Source organism: Pygoscelis adeliae, unplaced genomic scaffold (assembly GCF_000699105.1).
Source record: "Pygoscelis adeliae isolate BGI_AS28 unplaced genomic scaffold, ASM69910v1 Scaffold349, whole genome shotgun sequence".
Classification (NCBI taxonomy): Eukaryota; Metazoa; Chordata; class Aves; order Sphenisciformes; family Spheniscidae; genus Pygoscelis; species Pygoscelis adeliae.
In genome coordinates, this window is record NW_008825608.1 from 1,130,626 (window position 1) to 1,152,892 (window position 22,267).

Genomic DNA, 22,267 nt, shown 5'->3' on the forward strand with positions numbered 1-22,267 from the left:
TCAGCTTTACTTTACAACAAAAAGCCCGTTCATAAGAAAACCAACAGGGAAGGAAGACGATTTTTGGCTAGGTATCAGGAGTCCTCCAGGCTGAAGAGCGCGGAGCTCATCCCCCCTTCCCTCCCCTCGGGTTCACACACAAGTAGCGCAGCAGCGAAGGGGGACGGTCCCTGGCGGGAGCTGCAGCCAAGTCCGTGTGCGAGGCACTTGCTGCAGAGCGCAGTCTAAGCTGGCAGGGGAGCCAGCGGCTCGGGAACCTGCACGCTCCCACCCTCCAGAGACCACAGCCCTCCAGGGCAGCGTCACTCATGCAACAGCTGCTTGGCTCCTCAGCCCATAGTGCCGCTGAAGGCACAACGCTGCTTATGCTGCAGGGAAAAGCAAACATTTCACTTCTTCGACGAGAGTTGCACAAGGTGAGAGAGGGTATGTTGAAAGCGTGGCTGCTTTTTATTAGCCCCTGTGCATTTACTGTCCGCAGCACAAGAACCACGGCGTTCACAAGAACGGCCTCTATCCTCTGCACGTGTAACCACCTACTGAATTTTACACAGCCAGGACAACTTCCCTGCACATAAAGTAAAGCACATCCCTAAATACCGGTACAGTTTCGGCAGCAAACACCAAGCTGTTCTTGACTCGACAGGGAAGCTGGAATTCTGCAGCTGGACAGGCTCATCCAAGACCCGACTTGATTTGTTTCCAAGGAAGGAACACCGCTTGCCTAGAAGGACCCGACTACCAGGCAGGTACATAGGGGCTTCCTCCAGGAACCGAGGATGGGACTATCACTTCATCTGCTCTCTCCATGTGCTGCACAGATGCGCCTGCGGAGAAGTGTCTTAAACCTCGGTATTTGCTCGTGAAAGAAAAATCTCCCAAGAAAAAGAATCTCTCCCAGCCTATGCACATGCCAATTTTATAGCTAGCCTCGCTCTTACTTTTTAAATTAAAAACTAGCACTAATAAGGGAACAGATGATTTTCTATTCTTTGCTGTCAGGTCCTTTAACTAACAACACTGGGAGGAACCAAGGCTCATTCTTCCTCTCTCCTCCCAGCCCTAAGCCTGGGGATAGCTCATCCTGGATTTCCCCTCCCCCCCCCCCAAGAGGCATCCTCATCTCAAGCGACCTCAGAAAGGGAAGAAATATAGCCACAGCCTTTAGTAAACTTTCCTGTTCCGTATGGTTTTCAAGGCTCAAGGAAGTCACTCTGTTTAAGGAACTGGGAGGACCGTGTCCTGCTGCACAGCCCGCGTGCTCCTGGGGCAGCTTTATCGACCCGCGAGGGCTCCTGGCCCTGCAAGGCACCCTTGAAGCAGTAAGCACAGCAGAACCTCACCTTCAGATTAAATAAGGTAACTTCTGTAGGTTTCGGTCACAGCTCACCACAATTTGCAACCTGTTATTCAAAGGGTAACACGGTGGATAATCTAAACAGAAAGAACCTGCCTAGCAACAGTAAAGCCTCTGTTTCTGCTTTAAAATGAGATGCGACTGTTGTGATTACTTTGAATAATGTTTTTTTGTGCAAAATGGAATACTGTTCCTCTAATGAGGTTTCAAAGTTGGCTTCAAGGCAAAGATTTAAAACCCCTTTAGATTTCAGAGGTATTTTTTCTCGTTCCTGAAAAAGGGGCTGCTGTAGGACGTAAGCAGCAGTGAGGAAAGGAACATTTCATTTCAAATGTTATAAATTAGAGCCGGTTTGCTGGAGAGAAAAACCAACCTGTTGTCACCTTAAACACACGGCAAGGCAGAGAGAAAACAACAGACTATAATTAAAGCACTTCCCAAGATGGAAGGCAGCACAACAGCAGATCGTTGTGTAACAAGGGCAGCAGAGCCTCGCGGTTAGCCAATTCTGTAGGAAACGCGCTCAGCTCCGTCACCATTTTCTGCCTAATAAGAGTCCCCGTGGAGATCAGATCGAAGAGACGCAAGAGCTGGTGGGGTGAGGGCAGGGGGAAAGAAGCCTAAATAAACTGCTCTGCTGGGTGTTATTCTGGTCGCACGGCATTCGTCTCATTCCACGTTTTGCGCTGCCGCCATCGGGCTGTTGGGTGTTTGTAACATCCCTCGGCCCACTGCTGATCTTGGGGTGCGTCTGCCCGTCTGCGCAGAAAACTCCTCCGTCGAGCGCTGGGAAAGTTACACCGGGGGAGCTGTTAGGGAAACGCTGGCTCTGCCGGCAAAGGAGCGGCTGCAGCTGTGTGAAAATAGCCAGGCCAGCTTTAACGGGGCTGGCACCGTGGTGGAGGCACCGTTAGCAGTGTAAAGCCAGCAACTGGGAGCTCGCCGTCCCAGAGTCGGAATAAATACTGAACCAAATAGCTGGTGCCGACGCGCAGTCTGGTTGCGGTGTTATCCCTGTAGCCCGTTTCATTCCACTTGGGCGTTTCCAGATGAGCTGCACTCACACCAGCGACGACCACGAAGACGCACCGTCTGTTCTGGAGATTTGACCTAACGAAGACACTGGTTACCTCTACGTGGGGTCGGCTCGTGTCCCAACCACACTCCAATGCCATAGGTAAAAACATTTTATCAGAAGGGTAAAATCGGGGTCCTCTGAGCCCTTTTTGGTCTCTCAAGACGTTTCCCGCAAATACTCTTTGGGTCTTTTATTTGAAAATTTGGCCCTGTACTCAATTCCTCCTCTGGACTATATGCTTGCTGCTATATCAGGTGAGTGTTGTCCTGGAAGGAAATACAGTTATCACAAGATGGTTTACTTTGGAGAAGAAGACGTTTTTATAGCATGAATGAAGCCTAAAGCTGGAAGACAATTTTCAGTCTGACTGTTTTGAGAAAACCACTCCAAATGACTTCAAATTTCACATGGGATCCTCCAGTGCACGGTAACTTGTGATGCAGCTGCAGCTTTTATTCAGGTGACATATGATTTGATCTGGAAATCTCTTCATTCAGTCAGTGAACGAAGACCCACAAAGCATCGTTCTCACCAAGTACAGGGCCATGGTCTCCCCAAGCTCCTTAACGCTCTAGAGCAGGTAACTGAAGAACTACCCGCTGAAAATGGCATTTCTCACAGCCAGTTCAGAACTACTGCACCTCCCACCTGGAAGAGGAAAGCCAGGCAGGAGCAAGGTTGGGTTCATCAAGCTAAGAAACCCCAAGCTGCTTCACTTGCAGCCCTGACTCCCTGCATCTCCCTCAAGAATTTGAGTCTTAACGATGGTTTCTGCAAGTTTTTCAGGTTTCAACTCAAGAGAAGAAAAACATAACATCATCAAATGACATTATGAACAACCACATGCTCTTCAAGTAAGTATACATATTTATTGGCCATAAAAAGCGCCCCACATCATGGCACTTAAGTCCCTGCAAAATATCTTGGGTTACTTCAGTTTCCTAGACATACAGACTGCAAAACACTTCACTGGAAAAGGAAAAGTGAAATAAATCTGAAAAGTTTTCTTGGTAGTTTCAAATGCTTCAGATCAGACATTCCAGTCCCTGGGACCCTCTGCGGGCTGGGAACCAGTCTGCACCAGCTCCGGCGCATCCAAACCACGGCCAACAGCCGAGTGTGACCACGAACAAGGCAGGCTGAGATGAGGCACGAACAGGGGAGTTAGAAAATACGGCAAGTACGAGGCGTACACAAAGGTAACTGGCCCTGATAAACTTCGTAGGTGCCAGCGCCCACCTGAGCTCAGGCAGTAAGTACAAAGGATCTAGACAAAACAGAGAATCCTGAGATGGAGATCCGTTTCTTAGTAAGGCTTTGAGTGCATGTGGTTTTTTAAGTGCTTTTCTTAAATTATCACAAAAGACGGGCTAGCATTCTTTAAATAGTTGTGATCCTTCATTCCAGTATAAAACACATATGCAAACATGGCTTAAGACCCATGATCACTTAGGATAGCGTTCTAAAGTTTGTATTAAAAATATTTTTTATCCAAATGATAAATATTTTAAAATAAGCATTTACAAAAATAAATGGTCCGTTCCCATAAGGAAGGACATATATAGCTGAGATTCTGAATACATCTTGAGGCAACACAATTATTGATGAAGCTAGTTAATAAAATCTTTGGTATGAGAGTATAGTACACTAATATTCATGCACCGTTGTCTTCCCTCGGCAGGTATACTGTACAGACAAGCGAAGAGGCGGCTCTTCCTTAATTTCTTGATACGTCTTCCAAATACAACATACAGATATTTCTAATGTGTCTTCCTATGATAATAGGAGAAAAGCCCAAGATTCTCCTGGCTCTTCCTATGACTTTCGTATCTAAAACAGAATGAAGATGGGAGGAAAAAGAGAAAGTAAACACAGTTAAGTTTCATTCTAGCTAGTAAGCAGCATTTACAAAAAACAAAAATCAATTTAAAAAGTGACTCTAGAGGAAAGTCCATTTCCTGCAGTATTGTATACATCAGCTGCCAAGACAGGGTAACGATGAATCTGCTAGGATTCACCGCTGCAAGTTCAGACACACAAAGAGGAGATTACTGAGTTAACGTGAGCACAGCGCCGATGGTGCAAGCCCGGAACACCACATCCAGGTGCGGTGGCCCTGTTACACATGGGGCATTGAGACACTGCGTAAGTACAGGAAAGAGCCTCAAAACTGGAAGAAAGAGCTGTTGTGGTTTAACCTCAGTCGGCAACTGAGCACCACACAGCCGCTCACTCACTCCTCCCCCCCCTGCCCCCGGTGGGGTGGGGGAGAGGATTGGGAATGCGCTGGGATGAAGCGGGCAGGTTAGGTCTGTTGGAGCGTTCGCTCTGAAGAGGGCTCTGTTTCCAACAGTTTGAGAGATCAGCTGCTGGACAGCCTTTACAGTTGTGACTTGTTTTAAGATGAAATCTTAAGGCTTTGGCCAACATTATTGTCGTGGTTTAACCTCAGTCGGCAACTGAGCACCACACAGCCGCTCGCTCACTCCCTCCCTGCCCCCGCCCCGGTGGGATGGGGGAGAAAATTGGAAGAGTAGAAGTGAGAAAAACTCGTGGGTTGAGATAAAAACAGTTTAATAAATGAAATAAAATTATAACAATAACAGTAATGTAATAATAAATAATAATAATAATAATAATAATAATAATACACAAAGCAAGTGATGCACAATGCAATTGCTCACCACCCGCCGACCGATGCCCAGCCAGTCCCCGAGCAGCGGCCCCCCCGGCCAGCTTCCCCAGTTTATGTACTGAGCATGACGGCACATGGTATGGAACGTCCCTTTGGCCATTTGGCTGTGCCCCCCTCCCAGCTTCTCGTGCACCTCCAGCCTTCTCAGTTGGTAGAGCATGGGAAGCTGAAAAGTCCTTGGCCAGTGTAAGCACTGCTCAGCAACAACTAAAACATCGGTGTGTTATCAACTTTGTTCTCCTGCTAAATCCAAAGCACAGCACTGTACCAGCTACTAGGAAGGAAATTAACTCTATCCCTGCTGAAACCAGGACAAGAGCCTTGGAACAAAAGGCTTGGAGAGATTAGTTGGTAATTTTAGCAAAAATAAAGACGGAGAGCTGACTTGAGGCACAAGGACTCCCACAGGGAGAAAATATGAAGTGTCAGCTGGCACAGAAACAAGGGGCTAAAGGGGCTCTGCAATCTGGTAGAGAAAGGCTTAACAAAAATGACAGGCTGGAGCTGGAACCAGTTCCAACTGAGAATAAGACACACACTTCTAATGGTATGGAAAATTAACTGGGATCAAGGGAAGTGATGGATTCTGTGTTTTTTTGGTATCAGTCCCTGAATGCTTTTCTGAAAATGCTTCTATTAAATGCTCGTGACTGAACCTGCTGAAGGGAAGTGACGGCAGCTAAGGAAACACACGGATTAGCCTTGAAGGTCTACTGGTTCCCTTTTAGCCTTAAACCCTGACTCCATGGACAGTGCAGCTGAGGGACTCTGATCTGGGAATGAAGGGTAACACAGCCCAGACTCCCACATCACCTGAAATGTCCACGAACTGGTGCTACTGTAGCCTACAGCTCTGGGAAAAAAATAGTAAAGAACAATGTCCAACTGTAACTGCTGTGACCAGGGTATAAGGAGCAGAAGGCACTAAACCAAAATGGAGTTTGGATTCTGCTCCCCATCTACCACGTGAAGACTGGCAGGTCCCACAGCACCATGCGAAGACTCAAAGAGAGAGTGACACCTCTGAATCAGCTACTCTCTCCCCCGGGATCTCTCCCACTAGCACTGACTCTCGGCTTCGTTGAAGTTGATCCATGTGGATGCATCAATGCACCTTCTGCTAAGAGCTGCCGCTCTCACAGCAATGTTGGGCTGAGTGGAAGGTAGGAACGTGAAGAGGAGCGGGAGCTCTGCTCTGCTGGCTGCTGTGAAGCAGGCGACTTTCAGCCGACAGGGAGAGCTAACACCCGGAGCCAGCAACAGGGGCAACGGTTGTAGCTGCTCGGGCTCAGCAAATCGAGCCAGCGGCCTCCAGCCCTGGCACTGGTCACGCTTCAGCCAGCTCCCGAGGGATGCGGAAGCCAGAAGGTTTGGGTCTGTCTCATGACTGCTGGGAATCACGACCCATTGCTATAGCAACAGGGGCTCACATGACTACTGCCTTTAAAAAGAGCCCCTGTTTGTGGCTTCCTCTGTAGGCAAACGATCCATTATTTACATCTCGGCATGTCTGAAGCGCAATTTGTATCCTAACCTCGTTAATGAACGATGACACCTTGACCCGCTCTATTAAGTAAGCCGTGTTAGATCAAGAGGCACGCTGCTCTCCCGCCCCGTGCTGCAGTAAGGCAACCAAGAGAATAAACACCGGAGTAGATTACCTGAGTTACAGCAATACCAAAATAATGCAAATCCTGCAGCAACGCTAAAACAAGCGAGGAAAAACACTGGACCTAAAAAGAAAATGAAAAAGGAAACACATTAAGACAGAAGAGAGCAGTGGAAGTTTAGCTCAGTTCATAAATCACCAATTGCTATTAATATGCATAATTAAGTGCATTCAAATGAAGCTAACGCATTCACAATTATGTATGTTCTGTAGCTAATGTACTATGAAGCACATTTACAATACTGTAATTAATTTTTACTACAGTTGCTTTGACACCATTCACTGTTCGCCTCTGTTCATCTAGTTATATCCTATGAAATTTAAGTAAAAGCTTCCTTAGATGTTTTCTGACTCTAAAACTTTGCGCAAAAACCCCTTTAAACCCTACAACAAAATACTAACCAGCCTACCGGGACCTCACCACAGTGTGGCATTTTACTCTGTAAATAGCCCCCACGGGGCGAGTGCGCTGCCTGTGGGTAAGAGTACATCGTACGAGACTGCAGCCCCTAAGAAGCAGATTTTTAGGGCTTTGTTTTTTCCCCACAGATGTTCCACAAATTCCACTTTCATGACAAGAGCAAATATTCTCGTTCCTGTTTACAAGTCTGCTGGAAGCTGAAATGCAGAGCCACACGCACACCTAAGATACATCTCCCACTGGGAACATTTCCTTCATGTGCCTGCCTGGAATTACATGCAGTTTAACGCTGATGTTCAGTATTGATGTTCAATAAAACCTTTCTAATTCATACTCATCCACAGACAAAACCTCATAGAGATTTATATCCGCTTCTTTATTATCTAATATTCTATTTGTATTTACTACTTCGCTATGAATATAGCTACAATTAAACTGCACCTGTCAATTTAAGGACAAATGTACTGAAGACGAAGAAATTAGTGGAGCTGACCACACGGACGAGGACGCTGGAGAAACAGCAAAGGAGCAAGGACTTGGTTGCTCCTTCGATGTAATCTCCCAACGAGGGTGGCTAGCAGCCGGACAATCTCCAGTCTGAGGCCAGCTCTTTCACCAGCATGAGTAAGAATAGAAAGTGTTTAATTTTCTTATTTCCAAGCACTTTCTCTGTTCTTCCTGTGCGGTTATGCTGCAGTCAGCAAGCAGCGATGTGAAAAATCTGAATAGCAATTCAGTTCAGTATTCAAAGTAACAACAACACAGGCAAAAATACGCCTAACTTTGAGTTAAACTGTGTTCCTACCCCTCGTTTCGGTTTTCTCTCAGGGGAAAAGTGGCAAAAAGGCATAATTCATAGAAGGTGCTCTTATTCTCTCACAATTGTATCCAAATTTCTAGATAAAATATCAATTAAACTTAAATGATGAAAGAGTTCATTATAAATTTTGAAAATTCTTCAGCTTTCTTTCAGATCTTCAATTCATTTTCAAAATATCTTTCAGTGAATAAAATATTTGCCTCTAATCTAGGCACTGAACAGAGGAAGGGGAAAAAAAAAAAACATGTTTTCCTAAGGAGAATATATTTAAGTTCACCCTTGGTCCTCTTTCTTTCTGTCTGTGTTTTCAAATGATTTCTACTTAAATTGAAAGCTTGAAAAAACTGAAAAAATCTGAAAGTTGTATAAAAAAAATTATTGATGGCCTTATGCAAAATGACAGCAGCAGCAGCTGGATAGACCTTACTATTCAAGCATTGAAGAAATCATAGGAAATGAAGAGTTTAGCTATAACTGTGTAAGTAAAAATACCATTGTAAATATTGATTAAACTCTACGGTCTCTTGAATTTCCTGGCACTGGTTTCCTCCACAGCAGCTCAGTATGTTTTCCTCCATTAATTCCACTTAACTTGTGACAGTAAAGACATCATAAAACAAATTGGTTGTTACATGAAATGCAAATTACATGATAAAATAAATTGCATCATAATCTGAAAAGCCATTCCATCCGGTGACACTGTATGCATTTATTTACCCCTGTCATTTAGCATATATTTCTCCTTGTCAGTGTCTATCTCTGTGGAATCTGTGGTTTCTAGAAATAAAAGCAACACATGAAAAGTTAGTACTCAGCTCAAGCAAACAAACAATCAGCACATGCAAAATTGTGCAAAACACCACATTTCAGAAAAATATCCAATTTTGACATAAAATATTAACCCCTCCGAAGGTAAATCATCGCTATAGTTAAATCCGGATATATGTTGATCAAAAGACATAGGCACAGTGTCATTTGAATGCAACTAGAAATAGCTGCAGCAACACCTCTGATCTGGTTAAGCACTCACCACATAAGTAACATTACACTTGTTTCCCAAGTGAGGGAAGCAAGAACTAATCCTTCCATAATGCCAGAAATTTTCATTGTAATAAATACAGACTATTTGTTAATATATGTGCTAATCTGAAAACACCCCTATAATTTAATTCATCACCATTCTTTCTGTTCTTGAGTAAATCTCTGGGCATTAACGTGCCTGGCAGATAAAGCACTTAGAACAAACTGCTTGGCGCAGATTATTTATCTAAATCCTGGTCTCAGCTAAAGACACGTACAGCTTCTTTGAAAGTCTGTAGGTACGACGTGCTAACATTTGGCGCAACTAATTTTTGCCTCTACCTTTCTGCAAATTCTAGTAGAAAAGGAGGTTGACCTTAAGACAAGGTGTTCAGTAGTAAGCAGCAATAAAGCAGTTTCTGCTTTGGGCAGAAAGACCTGCAGCTCTTTTAGAGGTGCCTTTGCCATATAGATGTGAAGATAACATTGTCTGCAGAACATGTGTACAACACCAAAGAACACCACTGTCACCATAAATGGCAGAGGAATGAATTTCCTTTACTGCATCATGAATCTGCAAAACAACTTATTTGGCCAAACCTCTTTGTGGTCAAGAGGGTTAAAAAAAAAAAAAAAAAGGAAAAAAGTGAGAGCTCCAAATTTGGCTGTCAGTAGGGAAGAATTTGAGAGTGTTTGGTTTCATCTGATTTCCTTCTTCTCGGTGACAATCTGGAGCTAGGTGAGGTGCCTTGGAAAACCGCCCTGTACACCAAGTCAGCAAAGGGGACCCGCCGTCAGCCCACAGCCAACAGTCGGTGAACATCCGTCGCCCATGCTAAATACGTCCTTCTCGGTGGGGTGACAGGGCACGGCATTCAAGCAGAACAGAAACATCTGAAGCGCTTTGCTGCAAAGCTTGAGAGTCACTGAAGCAGAAAGGATTGCCGCAAAGCCTCCATGGCACACTCTGTATCAATGGCGATCTTGCATAGCCTGCCTGTTTTGTGGGATGTCCTCCCTCCCTCTGGCTAAGAAATCCTCACGCTTCACAGGAAGAGCACAGTCAAATCTCTGCACCTTTGTCAGGCTATCGCTGTGCGGGGCTGATCTGATCCTTTACCTTTCTAGCCTGTGTCAGCGTTGAGAGAAAGAAAAACATTTTCTGAGTCACTTGGAAGATCCCGTTTGGCTTCAATAGCTCTGAAGCTGCCCATGCCATGTGCCTTCCCCACCCTCTAGTGGGAATGCTGAGACACTACTAAACATTTCACTTGCAATATTACACTTGAGGCAAAGAAATTTTGTTCTAGCACAAATTTTAAAGTTGTTTTAAAAATGAGAAAGAAATCTTTGAAAGGATTTCCTCCGTAGAAAACGTTACAGAACTCTGCCCTGGCCATAGTTCATCAGTGTCCTCACCAATAATTTTTCCAGTTGTTTATAATGCTGCTTGTTTCAGTTCAGTCTGCAAGTAGGACAAAGTCCCCGTGGTAGGGACTCCCTTTTTTCCCCTCACATTTACAAATTCTATTGTCAATTCTGTAAATGCTCTGTACTAAATTTGACAAATTTAACAACTACTACTGTGAGTAACATAAAAATTGTACATGTTAGAGGTCAGAAGGATAATGCCTTTAATATTCAAAATGTTCAAGTTCACTGAAATGAGAAATAACACCTCATATTGAAAAGGGAGCTCTTCCTGAAGAATAAAACTGTTTGCAGTTTTAGCTTAAAATGCTGCTCAGATGTTTATCAACCATTCAATCCAGAACGCAGACATTTGTTTTAGTTACAGAACTCTTAAGAAGCAGCAAACACGATTATCTCATTATTTCCTTCTCAGGTCAATATAAGGAAACTGCAGAATCTCACCGTGGAGTAGTATTTTAACTCAGTTATTTAAATTATTCTCATTGTTCTGAGGACGGTAACATAAGAGATACAGAGAATTTAATGATTTATGATGGTTACTGGAGTCCCTTTGCATAATGCAACAGCAGCAAAACAGTTTTGGGGCACCACAAACAGCTCTAATTTTTTCTGTGAAGCACTTCTAGCACATGTACTTGTTATGCGCAGTCTGAACATGAGAAGCCCTAACCCTGCCTACTCATGTGGCTACCTGAGTAAAAGCTCTCAGAAGTAAGCACGTAAATCAGGTGCAAGGACGAGCACGTCTATGCTCTAGATAAAAGTGAAAACATCACGCAGACACCCTATGCAAGTTTCCTTCCAGCTGGTTTGTCCCGGCGTGCCAACAGCATGAGGCAGTGTTGAGAGTTCACCTTCGCAACATCTGCACAACTTCCAATGGGAGTTTTACAGGTACGGATGAACTTGGTCACAGGGATGGTATTTCAGGTACCCAGCTGAACTCAGACCGTCTATATGGGATCTAAGTCAGGCCTTGGCTACTGTGTACACACGTTAAGACACATTTTCAGAAACGGCTTGTAGAAGGTAAGTGTTATTGAACATTAACAGAGCTGAAACTCTTGAGCCATCAACACACTCTTGAAATTTTATTCTTAGTGACTACACTAAGACTTCTTAAGTTGCTCTTAATTAATATAGGCTGTCTGCTGCCTTCTAGTCAGCCTGGCAGAAAAACCTGTTGCTCTTGAGCTCCACCCAAGTAAAAACGATTGATCCAAGACTATTTGATTTAAGAGCCTGTTCCCTCAAAGGGCATGACTTCTGCAAGGTGAATATTAGATCAAAAGCACTGCCTTAAAGCTGCTGCAAGGCTGAATCAATGCCCATCTGAGATTCTGAGGCAGGGATGGGCCCAGAGTTTCCCAGTTCAAGAGGGTTCGGGTATGGGATATGAAGACCTGGGGTAACTTTGCAGCCTCCCTGTGCAGGCAGGAAAATGGTGCAGTCTTCCACTGGTACATATTTGTGCTGGGTAGATACAAAGCTTTTCCTTCGAAATGAAAGGCAAAACGAAGCTAGACAATTCAGTATCCTCAAAGGTAATTACAATTTTACGTGCCATTTTCACTCCAGAAATAAAAGAGGTCTGATTGTTGTTTTAAACCTATGGACTTTTGATGTAACGGTTTGAATGTCACTGGAGTTCGACCCACATGTCTAAAATTTCCCCTGGCACCTAGCTGTGGAGTTTCTTACAACTAGAAATCAATTGACTGGTCAAGCATTAGTGTTGTTAGATACTTTATAAGGATTTCTTAAACTGCAATCCCTTTGCAGCTTCATTAACTTAAATGTGGGACCTTTCCCTCGAGCTCCTCAGCCATTTCAGTACGCGGGATGCCTGAACGTATTTCCCATCCATTTGGAACATGGTTCTTTTCTCCAGTTCGTTAGGTAGGGGGCGGGGGGGGCAGGAAAGAAACACCAACACATAGCAAGCATTACCCCAGGTTGGCAAGTCAGGCTTGATACTTTTCCTTAAAAAAATGAGCTCCTTTGCAGTACAGAATCAAATCTATTTGAGCCTCAGTCCTTCTGAAGTACGTACGTGTATATTTGGGGGGCAGCTTTATGGACATCAGTCAGGCCTGCCAGCTGCACAAAACAAGCCCTAAGTGATTAATATCACAGTTCATCATTGCAAGGGCCTATGAATGTTTGTTTCACGTTAAACTAGACACAACTAGGAGATTTATGGATTGAAGGAAAGCCAAGCTTCTGGGCCACCAGAGTTTTGAGCTTAACAAATTTGAGGTTTGCGATGTTCTTACGTGCTGCAAGTCAGAATAAACACAGAGGAAAAAAACAAGCCATTAAGAAGCAATGGTTATGAAAAGAGAAATTGTACTTCATACAAGTTATATCACTGTCTTACATGTTGCACTTAAGCTGTTTTGAAGACATATTTCATATTTCAAAACAATCAAAGAGTTTTAGACTGCCCACACTAGTCAACAAATAATAAAAACTATGCAGTCAAATCCCCTTATGGCTTTTGGAAAATTCCAGTCAGAAGGAATTAATGTATACCCCCAAAATTATTTAAATAACCTAAACAGGCTATTTAAATAACCTAAACCTCATCTGAATGAGGTTTTGTAATACACTGATGAGGAAATCCACAACTCGATCAACTTACAAATCAACTTACTCAAGATTTTCCTGCTTGGCAGGTCATTATACAGCTGTTCAGCATTGATCTGTAGAGCCCTGTAAAACTCTTGACAGTGTCTGTCTCCTTTCTTTTGAAGGTGCTTTATCAGATCTGAAAGTCTGGTATGGAGTGATGCCTTTGGATTCCTGAACTGTAAGAGAAAAGCACTCATCAGAAGAGAGATTACACCAGCTGGAGATCAATTCTACATCACTTTACAGTATGCCAGGGAGTGAAGATATGGAGCTTGTTTTATATTTGCTAAAAGAATGGGCCAAAAAAATGAGGGGAACCTAAAAAGGACACGCATTGCACAGCAGTCTTCAAGACACTGAGCTCCATCTGCTCAGCACTGCTTGATGGGGAGCATATTGCCTCTGCCCTCCCTCATTCTTTTTCCTGTCCTGACAAAGTGACAGCTACTCTCCATTTGATGTTTTCTCTGCATTCTAACTAACATGGTACTTGCTATTCTACAATTTAGTTCTGACAGCTATTGACAGAAAACATCAACAAATGTTTATTACATAATAAAGTTTTATGTTTTCAAGTTTTCCCTTAGTTGCCTAGTAATGATCACCCAAAAAGGTACTTCATACTGCTTATATTAGTCCCAATATTGGAGTGTACATCATCCCAAGATTACATGTTTCATTGTTTCCAGCACAATTAACTGCTGCGTACCCAGTGCAACACGTACAAATACTCATTACTTGGGCAACATGGCAAGCAGTCGCAGAAGAAAGTACTCTTTTTCCGTAGTCCAAAATGGGATGAATATTAGGAGACGATACAAAGAGAATGAAAAGACGTACCTAGCCTTACACATCATCAAACTGATTTCAGCTTATTTGGAAAACGTCCAAAGCCATTCTCAGCAAAGCATTATATTTCAGACCAGGACAGCAGGTAGCATTTGCAGTACACTTAGTTAGGATCAATTCCTGCTCTAGGGGGACAGGAATGCAACATACCTTACACAACACTCCTTATTCTGACAAAATTCCCACAAGGTCTACCGGATGTAGCTGGGATTGTAAGCTTCCTAAACACTCAATAGGGTTGACAGAAACTTGCCTGGACCTATGAGAAAGCAGTTCATTTCCGTCTGCTAAGTGCAGAAGTCACAAATTATGTTTCACAGATTCTTTATGCATTTATTTTGAAGCTGTTGAGGGAATGAGATCATCTTTAATTGTGCATGTCACAGTGTTTATCATAACTGAGAGGCTAGACCGGCTCAGCTGATGATCTAGCACGGCTCTACACCACCAAAACACTATTCGTCCCCATGGAGTTTGATTATGACAGAATTAGACTTATTTTTCCTAATGTTAAAATACTGATATGTCAAAACCCCAAGCCTTGTGCAGATAATGAAGTCAGCAGACGGCAAGTACAAACTGTTATAAGTAGGATCTGGGAAGCTTTTAACTGACTTCAACTTTCACTCCACACAAAAAGATCTTTCTCCCTAAAAACAGCTACCCATTTTTGAAAGCATCATGCCAGGGAGGGCAGCCTTCCTCCATACATAGCAGCACCACTTCAAGATGATATTAACTCCATCCAATTCCCACAGCTCCCACCCTTCTAAGTGGGACTAATGCCCCCCTTCCCTACCAATACTCACGAGTTATTAATCACATTAATCAGCAACTAAAACTGATTAAGCTAATACAGAAGATTTTGTGGACACAGCTGGATGCAGCACAGATCATCTGACATGACATTCCACACCGACTCATGTGAGGAGGCAGGGATGCCGGGCATTTGGTCACACGATGGCTGCGATCCTGCCCACGGAGTGGTTATAAGATAGTGTGCTTCTGCACGCATGGCGTCAGATGTCATGGCAGGGACCACGGCATTAAGCTGCTGCTGAAGAGAGTGCCCTCTCTCATAACCGCCTGGCACAGGGAATGTGCCAGCCCTGTGACTTCTCTGATACGAGATCCCAGATACAACTGGTCAGCAAGTAAGAGGTGAGGAAGATTGGCTGCACGTGGCACAAGAGTCAAGTCGGGAAGAGGGCAGATGAGCTACTGATCCGCGAAAACAATGCAACATTCAGATAGAGTAGAATTCATCAAATTACCTTTTCTGCTTCCGCATTGGTAAGAATTTGAGGGTAGACTCTGTTAAGCTGAAGAATAATTTTATCAACCACTTGCTCATTCAGTCGGCTATTGCTGGTAAGAAAATACATGTCGTGCTGCAGCCGATGACAATACGACTGATCTAGAGGTAAAATAATACAGAGAACAAACCAGAGCAGTTAATTAGCAAGCCATTTTTAAATTCTGTAAATTTCATTTTCCTAACAGCGGTTAAATAGCTAAAATAAAATTACCACCACCATGTAATTTTAGAGAGCTGAACTACCTATAAGGGAAACACAACATAGCCACGTGCTTTCAAAGACCCATCCACTTAAAATTACACACATCTGAACTCCTGGCTGGTCACTCATGCTGCCTCTCTCTTTCCAAAGGGAGATGGTTCTAAATTATTTATATGTCAAGCACTGATGGATATTTAATCAAATACAGTCCTAAAGTTGTTAAATCACTGAAGAGAAATTTTCTATCATTTCTGAAGTCATATTATGGAGTTTAAAACTAATGTGTTTTATAAATTTTTTGATGTAAACATGTATTTCATAGAGAGAGGTTCTCTCTGATGTAGAACAGTGAAAGGACATAAATTTGGCTTCAAATTATGTACATTACTGATACCGGTATACAGCACAGGGCTGGTCTTTGCCTGCTGCTTTGCACCCGAGGACTGCAGCACAGCGTGGGATGGGGTGGGACGGGATGCAGAGAAGCTCACACAGCCAGGCAAAGCAGGGGGCTGACTGAGCTGGAGTGATTTGGCCCTGACATCACCCAACCCTCCAGGAGTTTATTGCTGCCTTTTGTCTAACGGGAGACTTCAGCAACTTGCCCAGCGGAAACTGCCCAGACTGAAACAGAACTGGAACATCAGGAACAGCAGCTCTGCCAAAGAAGTTCTTAGGGAAGGACTTCTACCTTCACTTCACGCGGGAGTGGGGAGAAAGGGCATTTAAAAAGCAGTACATTTTTACCATGGAAGTACACTCAAATACCCATACAAATAAAACACATCTTTTTCTATTAACCCAGACCTCTGCAAATACACAAACCCAGTCTTGCTGTTGTTTTAGGCACCATCTCCAACTTAACAGCAACGGATTTTGCAGGAGCACAGCTTTCCCCACAGCTGCTTGTCTATAGTCCCTAGATTAAGATACAGGCACAGACTGGTTTCACGGGTTACTGTGCCCTTATCAGATTTAGAAAGAGAACGTCTATGACCCTGTCTGAAATAAGTGTTAAAATGTCAGCACAGCACTTTATAACCAAGCAGCACAGAAAACAAAAACAAAACACTGCCACCCCCACCACACCCCCATTTAAAGCAAATGCATAGGTTTTATGGTATTTTGGCTACCAGAAAATCCATAACCATCAGCCCTTTGTGCCCTGCAATTTAGAGAAGATAAACAAAAGAATGAAGGAAAAGAGCCAGAAAACTCTGGCACGATGCACTACACCTATGCACAGCCCTTGCCCTTTCTATACCATGTCTTTTTTCTGCAATATAACTAACAGCATTTACAGGAAGGTTCAGGAAAACCTCCTGGTGCGACCATCACGCGCTAACAACTTCTCCAGTGCCAGCGTCACTCCTATTCAAACAAGAACACACAGCTACTGACACTGCATAGAGAGCTGCAATTCTACAGGCACAACAGGATTTCAGTTACATTCTTACTTTTTCATACAAACACCATACTATTTCCACGTGTTTCTAATGGCTCGCTTTTCCACGGCTTGCTGTCATGGCAGCTTTTTAGCCTACAGTCAGAAACATACTGCCCTGACATACTTGCTGTGCAATTCCCTTTTGTTGCAAGAAGTTCCACGTTATCTGATTCACGACTGAGATCAAACTTCTCCTCTTCAAATCAACTCACTGGCACGCACAAAAGGCTGAGGCGAGGACCAGGAGACTGTGAAGTTGTGTCTGTTCATGCAAATACTTTTTGGGGAATGAAGTGCCACAGCGCAGCTTCCTCCTCCTTCTTCTGCCTCAGCTACATGATTTGTAGTGACTCTCAGTGTCACCAACAACTCTGTACCTTCTGCAAACTTACAAAAAACACACATTAAACCAGGGTCTTGCAGCTAGCAGAGCAATTAAACTTCAAATAGCACGGTGACATTCAAACAACGACCCACAGCAAGTGCTAAAAAGCATGACAAGGATCTGGCACAATGAGTATATAAAAGTAAAATAAAAGCAGGCTCAAAGCGTCATCTCCTTCCCTGCTTCTTGCTCTGTTGCTGCCTTGTCATTACCGATCCCCACACAGGCAGCACGCAGAAGTATATTAGCAGCAATTACGCCAGTGAAGTTCACTGTGACCAGCTGAAGATTGCATTTAAGTCAAGATCATTTTCTGAGCAGTCAGGAGCACTCCGTGTCCTCACGGCACTTTTCATTTACACAGGCTCACTAAACCATCACCACTCTTACCGAGGGCTCTTTGCTGCTATCTGAACCCGCGTGCTGGTGCACCATAGATTATAATACGGGGCATAAGCCTCTCTGAGGTTTCAGGGGTGGCTATGTTTTCTTCCCATCTAAGCCAAAAGGCAGGAGAAGAGAACGAGACGATGCTCTTGGCCTCTCTGGCTACTGCTAAACTGTGCCTGCCAAGGACAGGCCTTACGCCTGGCACAGGCATCTTGCATCTCGCTTCTCCCATCCTGTGGGATGCTCCATTTTTAAGAAGCACCCATGAAGCAGTCTGCTTCCTCCCCCATTCCCACAGAGACATTTCACCCGCAGAAAATCTTTCATCTCTCCTCTAACCCTCTAATCTCTGCCCAAACCACTCGAGGAACTGCCTTCAGACTTCTGGTAAACCAGAGAAGTGAAACTTCCCACCGACATCGCCCACCACTGCAGAATTGTGCTCCCGCTACTAAATTTAAAGAAAACAAACAAAAAAAGCCCCACCAATCCTAGTGGCTGAAACGTGGCATGCTGCTTTGGAGCGATAAGGGTATCTGGAAAGCACACGTGTGCATTTGAAGCCACCACGCGATGCTCCTGGGCCCAGCTTGCCCCAGGAGCTCCGGCAGCTTTGTTATGGGATGGACTTGCTCCCATGCACTGCCAGTCATGGCCCAGTTATGGGTGTACTAACATGACCGCACTATGAAGTTTTATAATCACTGTTCACAAGCAGCAGCTTTTTAATATTGAACATGCCCATTATTTACATTTTAAAATAACAGAAACCCCAAACCAGGTAACTTCACAACTGCAGCAAGGCTACTGACGTGCTGTCAGGTCTTAAGAATTTAGGGAGCGGTTGATTGGGATATTTTGCATATCCACCTTTTATCTCACTGCCTCAAAGAGACGACAGTTATTGCAAGGAAAATTTAAAATCTTTATGCTAAGATAACTTTGTTTTTAAGCAGGAGTCACCCCAGCATTCAAAGGACAGTCATGCTGTTAGCAAGTACTTACCTAGAAAGTTCAGAGCAGCAAAACTGGGAGACCAGGTCAATTAGCCACAGCTTACAGCACAGGCCTGGCATTGCCAGCCATTTTAGCACCCTCAGGCTGCACGAGGATTGCATCTGCCTCCAAATTTGTAATTTGGTATTACCGCAGTTACACTTTCTCCTCCACTAGAACATTAATCTAACCGGGCTTAATCCTGTCCACAGGCTTTGGACCCAGCTGCAGGTTTGCCCAGGCATGCAGCTGCAGCGGAGGAGCCTGCAGGCTTTGACACAGCTGGAGGGTTGGCAGCGGACGGAGCTCAGCCTCACTGAAGAGAGGCAGCAAATACAGCTGAGATTGGGTACCACAGCACTGAAGCTGACCTAAAGTAGCTTAAAAAAAGGGGGGTATTTTGCTTACTCAGAAAAAATGTAAACTTCTCAAAGAGACAGACAGGAAACTCAAGAGCTGTCTTTGACAGCTGAGAAGAAAACATGACTAATAATTTCATGTTATTGACTTGTAATTACTACAAGCCCATGACACATCATACACGACCGCTTTTTTCTCTTACCCAAAGTACAGAAGGCCTCTGGCATACAGCATATGCACGCCACGCTAACATACACAGCCTGCACCTGACCACACACACGGAAGGAAAGGAAGTACACGTATAATTAAGAGAGATCAGAGAAAAGCAAGAGATTACTGGTTATTCGTAGCCAGCAGCTCCTCAAACAGAGAATAAAATACCTAAAATCAGTGATGCTAAACGCACAAGCAGCAAATGACACTAACGAAGCAACACACTCATCATTTTTCACCTGCAGGAAAAAAAATCACACACATCGCAACCCTCCATAAAATGACACATCTCTCTTCTTCCTTCCAAATGGGCAATTAGGTTTCTGGCAATAGCTGCAGAATGACCCAGCCGTTATACTAAGTGCTGGCATTTTAAGGCTGCTGAAATATACTCTGCTCTTGGAAGTAACAAGACTCATAAAAAATGCGATCATAGGCGACCCTAACGTGCCAGACTGTCTTCTACAGCACCTGCAGGAAAAATGTCAAGGGCGGCAGAGCCACCCTTCCCAAAGCTCTTCCTAATTTAATAGCAGAGTGCGTTCACAGAGAGTTTTTCAGAGGTAACTCCTAACCTAGGCCCAGGCTTGCCAGGCCCTGGCAGCAGCCAGGACGTCAGGCAAGCGCTGTGGCGTTGGCACTCTTGCTCCATACGCCTCTGGTGAGGCGTGTGGTCCCTGAAAAGTGTCACTAGCCCCTGGCACAACGCACTGATAACACAAAACATAACTTTCAGGTTATAGTGGCTGTCAAAAACCCCTTTATAATTTTGATCCTGCTTAATTATTCTTACCATAAAAGACCCCGTGTTGTTTTCTGTACAAGGAATATCAAATGGGATTTTGACTCTCACAGTCCCCTGCATACACTCCTCTACGATCTACTTTCACTGCCCTTCTAGATAAAACCACATGGCCCTAGGGACCTGCCACCTTAGGCTGGGGTCTGCATTGCCACCTCATCTTTATCACCGTAAATGAATAAATCCAGCTGCATTTCAAATTCATAGGCTGCCATCAGCCCCTCCTCACTACGCTGTGACACGTAACCGCTCTCATCCACGCTTGGACCCCGGGAGCATAAATGCTGCCAGCCCCCTCAAGTCAGGCGGGTAGACCTTTCCAATTAATAACTCCATCAATATTTACATAAGGACTCTTGATACCATCTCTGTCACCGCTGTATCTTTATGTCCTGGTTTCGGCTGGGATAGAGTTAATTTCCTTCCTAGTAGCTGGTACAGTGCTGTGTTTTGGATTTAGGATGAGAATAATGTTGGGAACACACCGATGGTTTAGCTGTTGCTCAGCAGTGCTTACACTAGTCAAGGACTTTTCAGCTTCTCCTGCCCTGCCAGCGAGAAGCTGGGAACGGGCACAGCCAGGCCAGCTGACCCAAACTGGCCACAGGGCTATTCCATACCATACGACGTCATGCTCAGTATAGAAACTGGGGGGAGTTGGCTGGGGGGCGGCAACCGCTGCGCAAGGACTGGCTGGGCATCCGTCGGCGGGTGGTGAGCAATTGTTTTTTATTTGCATCACTTATCTTTCTTGGGTTTTATTTCTCTTTTTGTTATTTTCCTTTTCATTACAATTTATTATTATTACATTATTTTATTTCAATTATTAAGCTGTTCTTGTCTCAACCCATGAGTTTTCTCACTTTTGCTGTTCCGATTCTCTCCCCCATCCCAACCTGGGGGGGGAGGGTGAGCGAGCGGCCTGCTTAGTTGCCAGCTGGGGCTAAACCACAACACTTTATTATGGTTTCATCTTTTGTTTGTTTTCCCCTTAAAAGCCTCCTTCAATTTACCAAGCAAACAGACAGGATCATCACAAGCAGATGTATTTAAATATAACAAACACAAAACCCAACACACATCTCTGACATTCTCCATAACAGCACACATAATATGTAAACATCCATTCCAGAAACCTCCATGCTATCTGCTGTGCAATGCAAACACGAGTTGCAGCTTCCTGTAAAAATCCTGGATGATTTTCATAAACTTTATAAAGAGAAGCTGACAACCAAGACCTTGAAGGCACCTGACCTGCCATTTGTACATGTCCGTGCAAACTCCCTGCTGAAGCGTCCCAGGAAAGAGCTGAAAAAGTCCCTCTCAACAAAATGTTAGCTCAACACTAATTTAGTTTTTGGCTTTTCCCTTTCAAGAGCCCAAGAAAGGGATGCTGAGGATTTGAGAAGGAATCTGGCTGCAGAGTAATGGTCTGAGATGATCAGATTGCACTGGTTACCAAATGCACCCCCGATAAAGAGCAACTGCTCCGCTCCTCTGGGCTGGAAGTGGCGATACAGAGGTGAAAAACAACGCGCCGCCCTCCCCAGCCACACTCACCCACTGCCACGGGCTGGGACCACTGGCAAGTTAGTAACCAGCAGTCAAGTCTTTGACAGCAAGTCACAGAATCATAGAATCCTTTAGGTTGGAAAATACCTTTAAGATCACCGAGTCCAACCGTTAACCTAGCACTGCCAAGTCCACCACTAAACCATGTCCCTGAACACCACGTCTACATGTCTTTTAAATACTTCCAGGGTTGGTGACTCAACCACTTCCCTGGGCAGCCTGTTCCAATGCTCGATAACCCTTTCGGTGAAGGAATTTTTCCCAATATCCCATCTACACCTCCCCTGGCGCAACCTGAGGCCAGTTCCTCTCGCCCTATCGCTTGTTACCTGGGAGAAGAGACCGACCCCCACCTCGCTACAGCCTCCTTTCAGGTAGTTGTAGAGTTCAGTAACTCGTCTTTATGTGAAATAGCTTTTAAAAATAGAAAAAATAATAAAACAGTGAGCGAAATATTAAAATGCTCTTGACACTCGAGCGTGACATTAGTTTATGCACATTCCCAGTTCCCCAAGCTCTGTATGAAGGTGAAAACAACGGGGCCCCTCAGTGAGCGGGCAAGCTTGCGGCCACCGCAGGGGCAGAGTCTTAACGAGCACAAGATG

At 44.3% G+C, this 22,267-nt stretch overlaps 1 protein-coding gene and 1 long non-coding RNA gene across 4 annotated transcripts in view; one reads left to right on the plus strand and one right to left on the minus strand.

Annotated features, from left to right (window-relative positions):
- The window catches only part of LOC103924114, a 681-nt gene extending 515 nt beyond the window's left edge, over positions 1 to 166 (plus strand). The window contains exon 2 of the long non-coding RNA XR_663970.1: positions 16 to 166. This is a non-coding gene — a long non-coding RNA (uncharacterized LOC103924114). The remainder of the gene's footprint in view (positions 1 to 15) is intronic.
- Positions 167 to 3,281: 3,115 nt separating this feature from the next.
- Positions 3,282 to 22,267, minus strand: part of LOC103924115 (chromosome unknown open reading frame, human C9orf89) — a 23,474-nt gene continuing 4,488 nt past the window's right edge. The window contains exons 1-6 of one of the 3 annotated variants that reach the window (XM_009332575.1): positions 16,955 to 17,002; positions 15,252 to 15,394; positions 13,151 to 13,304; positions 8,758 to 8,817; positions 6,792 to 6,863; positions 3,282 to 4,265 (exon numbers count right to left, since the gene is read on the minus strand). In XM_009332575.1, coding sequence (XP_009330850.1) covers positions 4,153 to 4,265; positions 6,792 to 6,863; positions 8,758 to 8,817; positions 13,151 to 13,304; positions 15,252 to 15,362 — 510 coding nt within the window. In that variant the 5' untranslated portion in view covers positions 15,363 to 15,394; positions 16,955 to 17,002 and the 3' untranslated portion in view covers positions 3,282 to 4,152. Of the gene's footprint in view, positions 4,266 to 6,791; positions 6,864 to 8,757; positions 8,818 to 13,150; positions 13,305 to 15,251; positions 15,395 to 16,954; positions 17,003 to 22,267 lie in introns of those variants that run through there. The other 2 variants (XM_009332574.1, XM_009332577.1) reach the window with 2 other exon arrangements.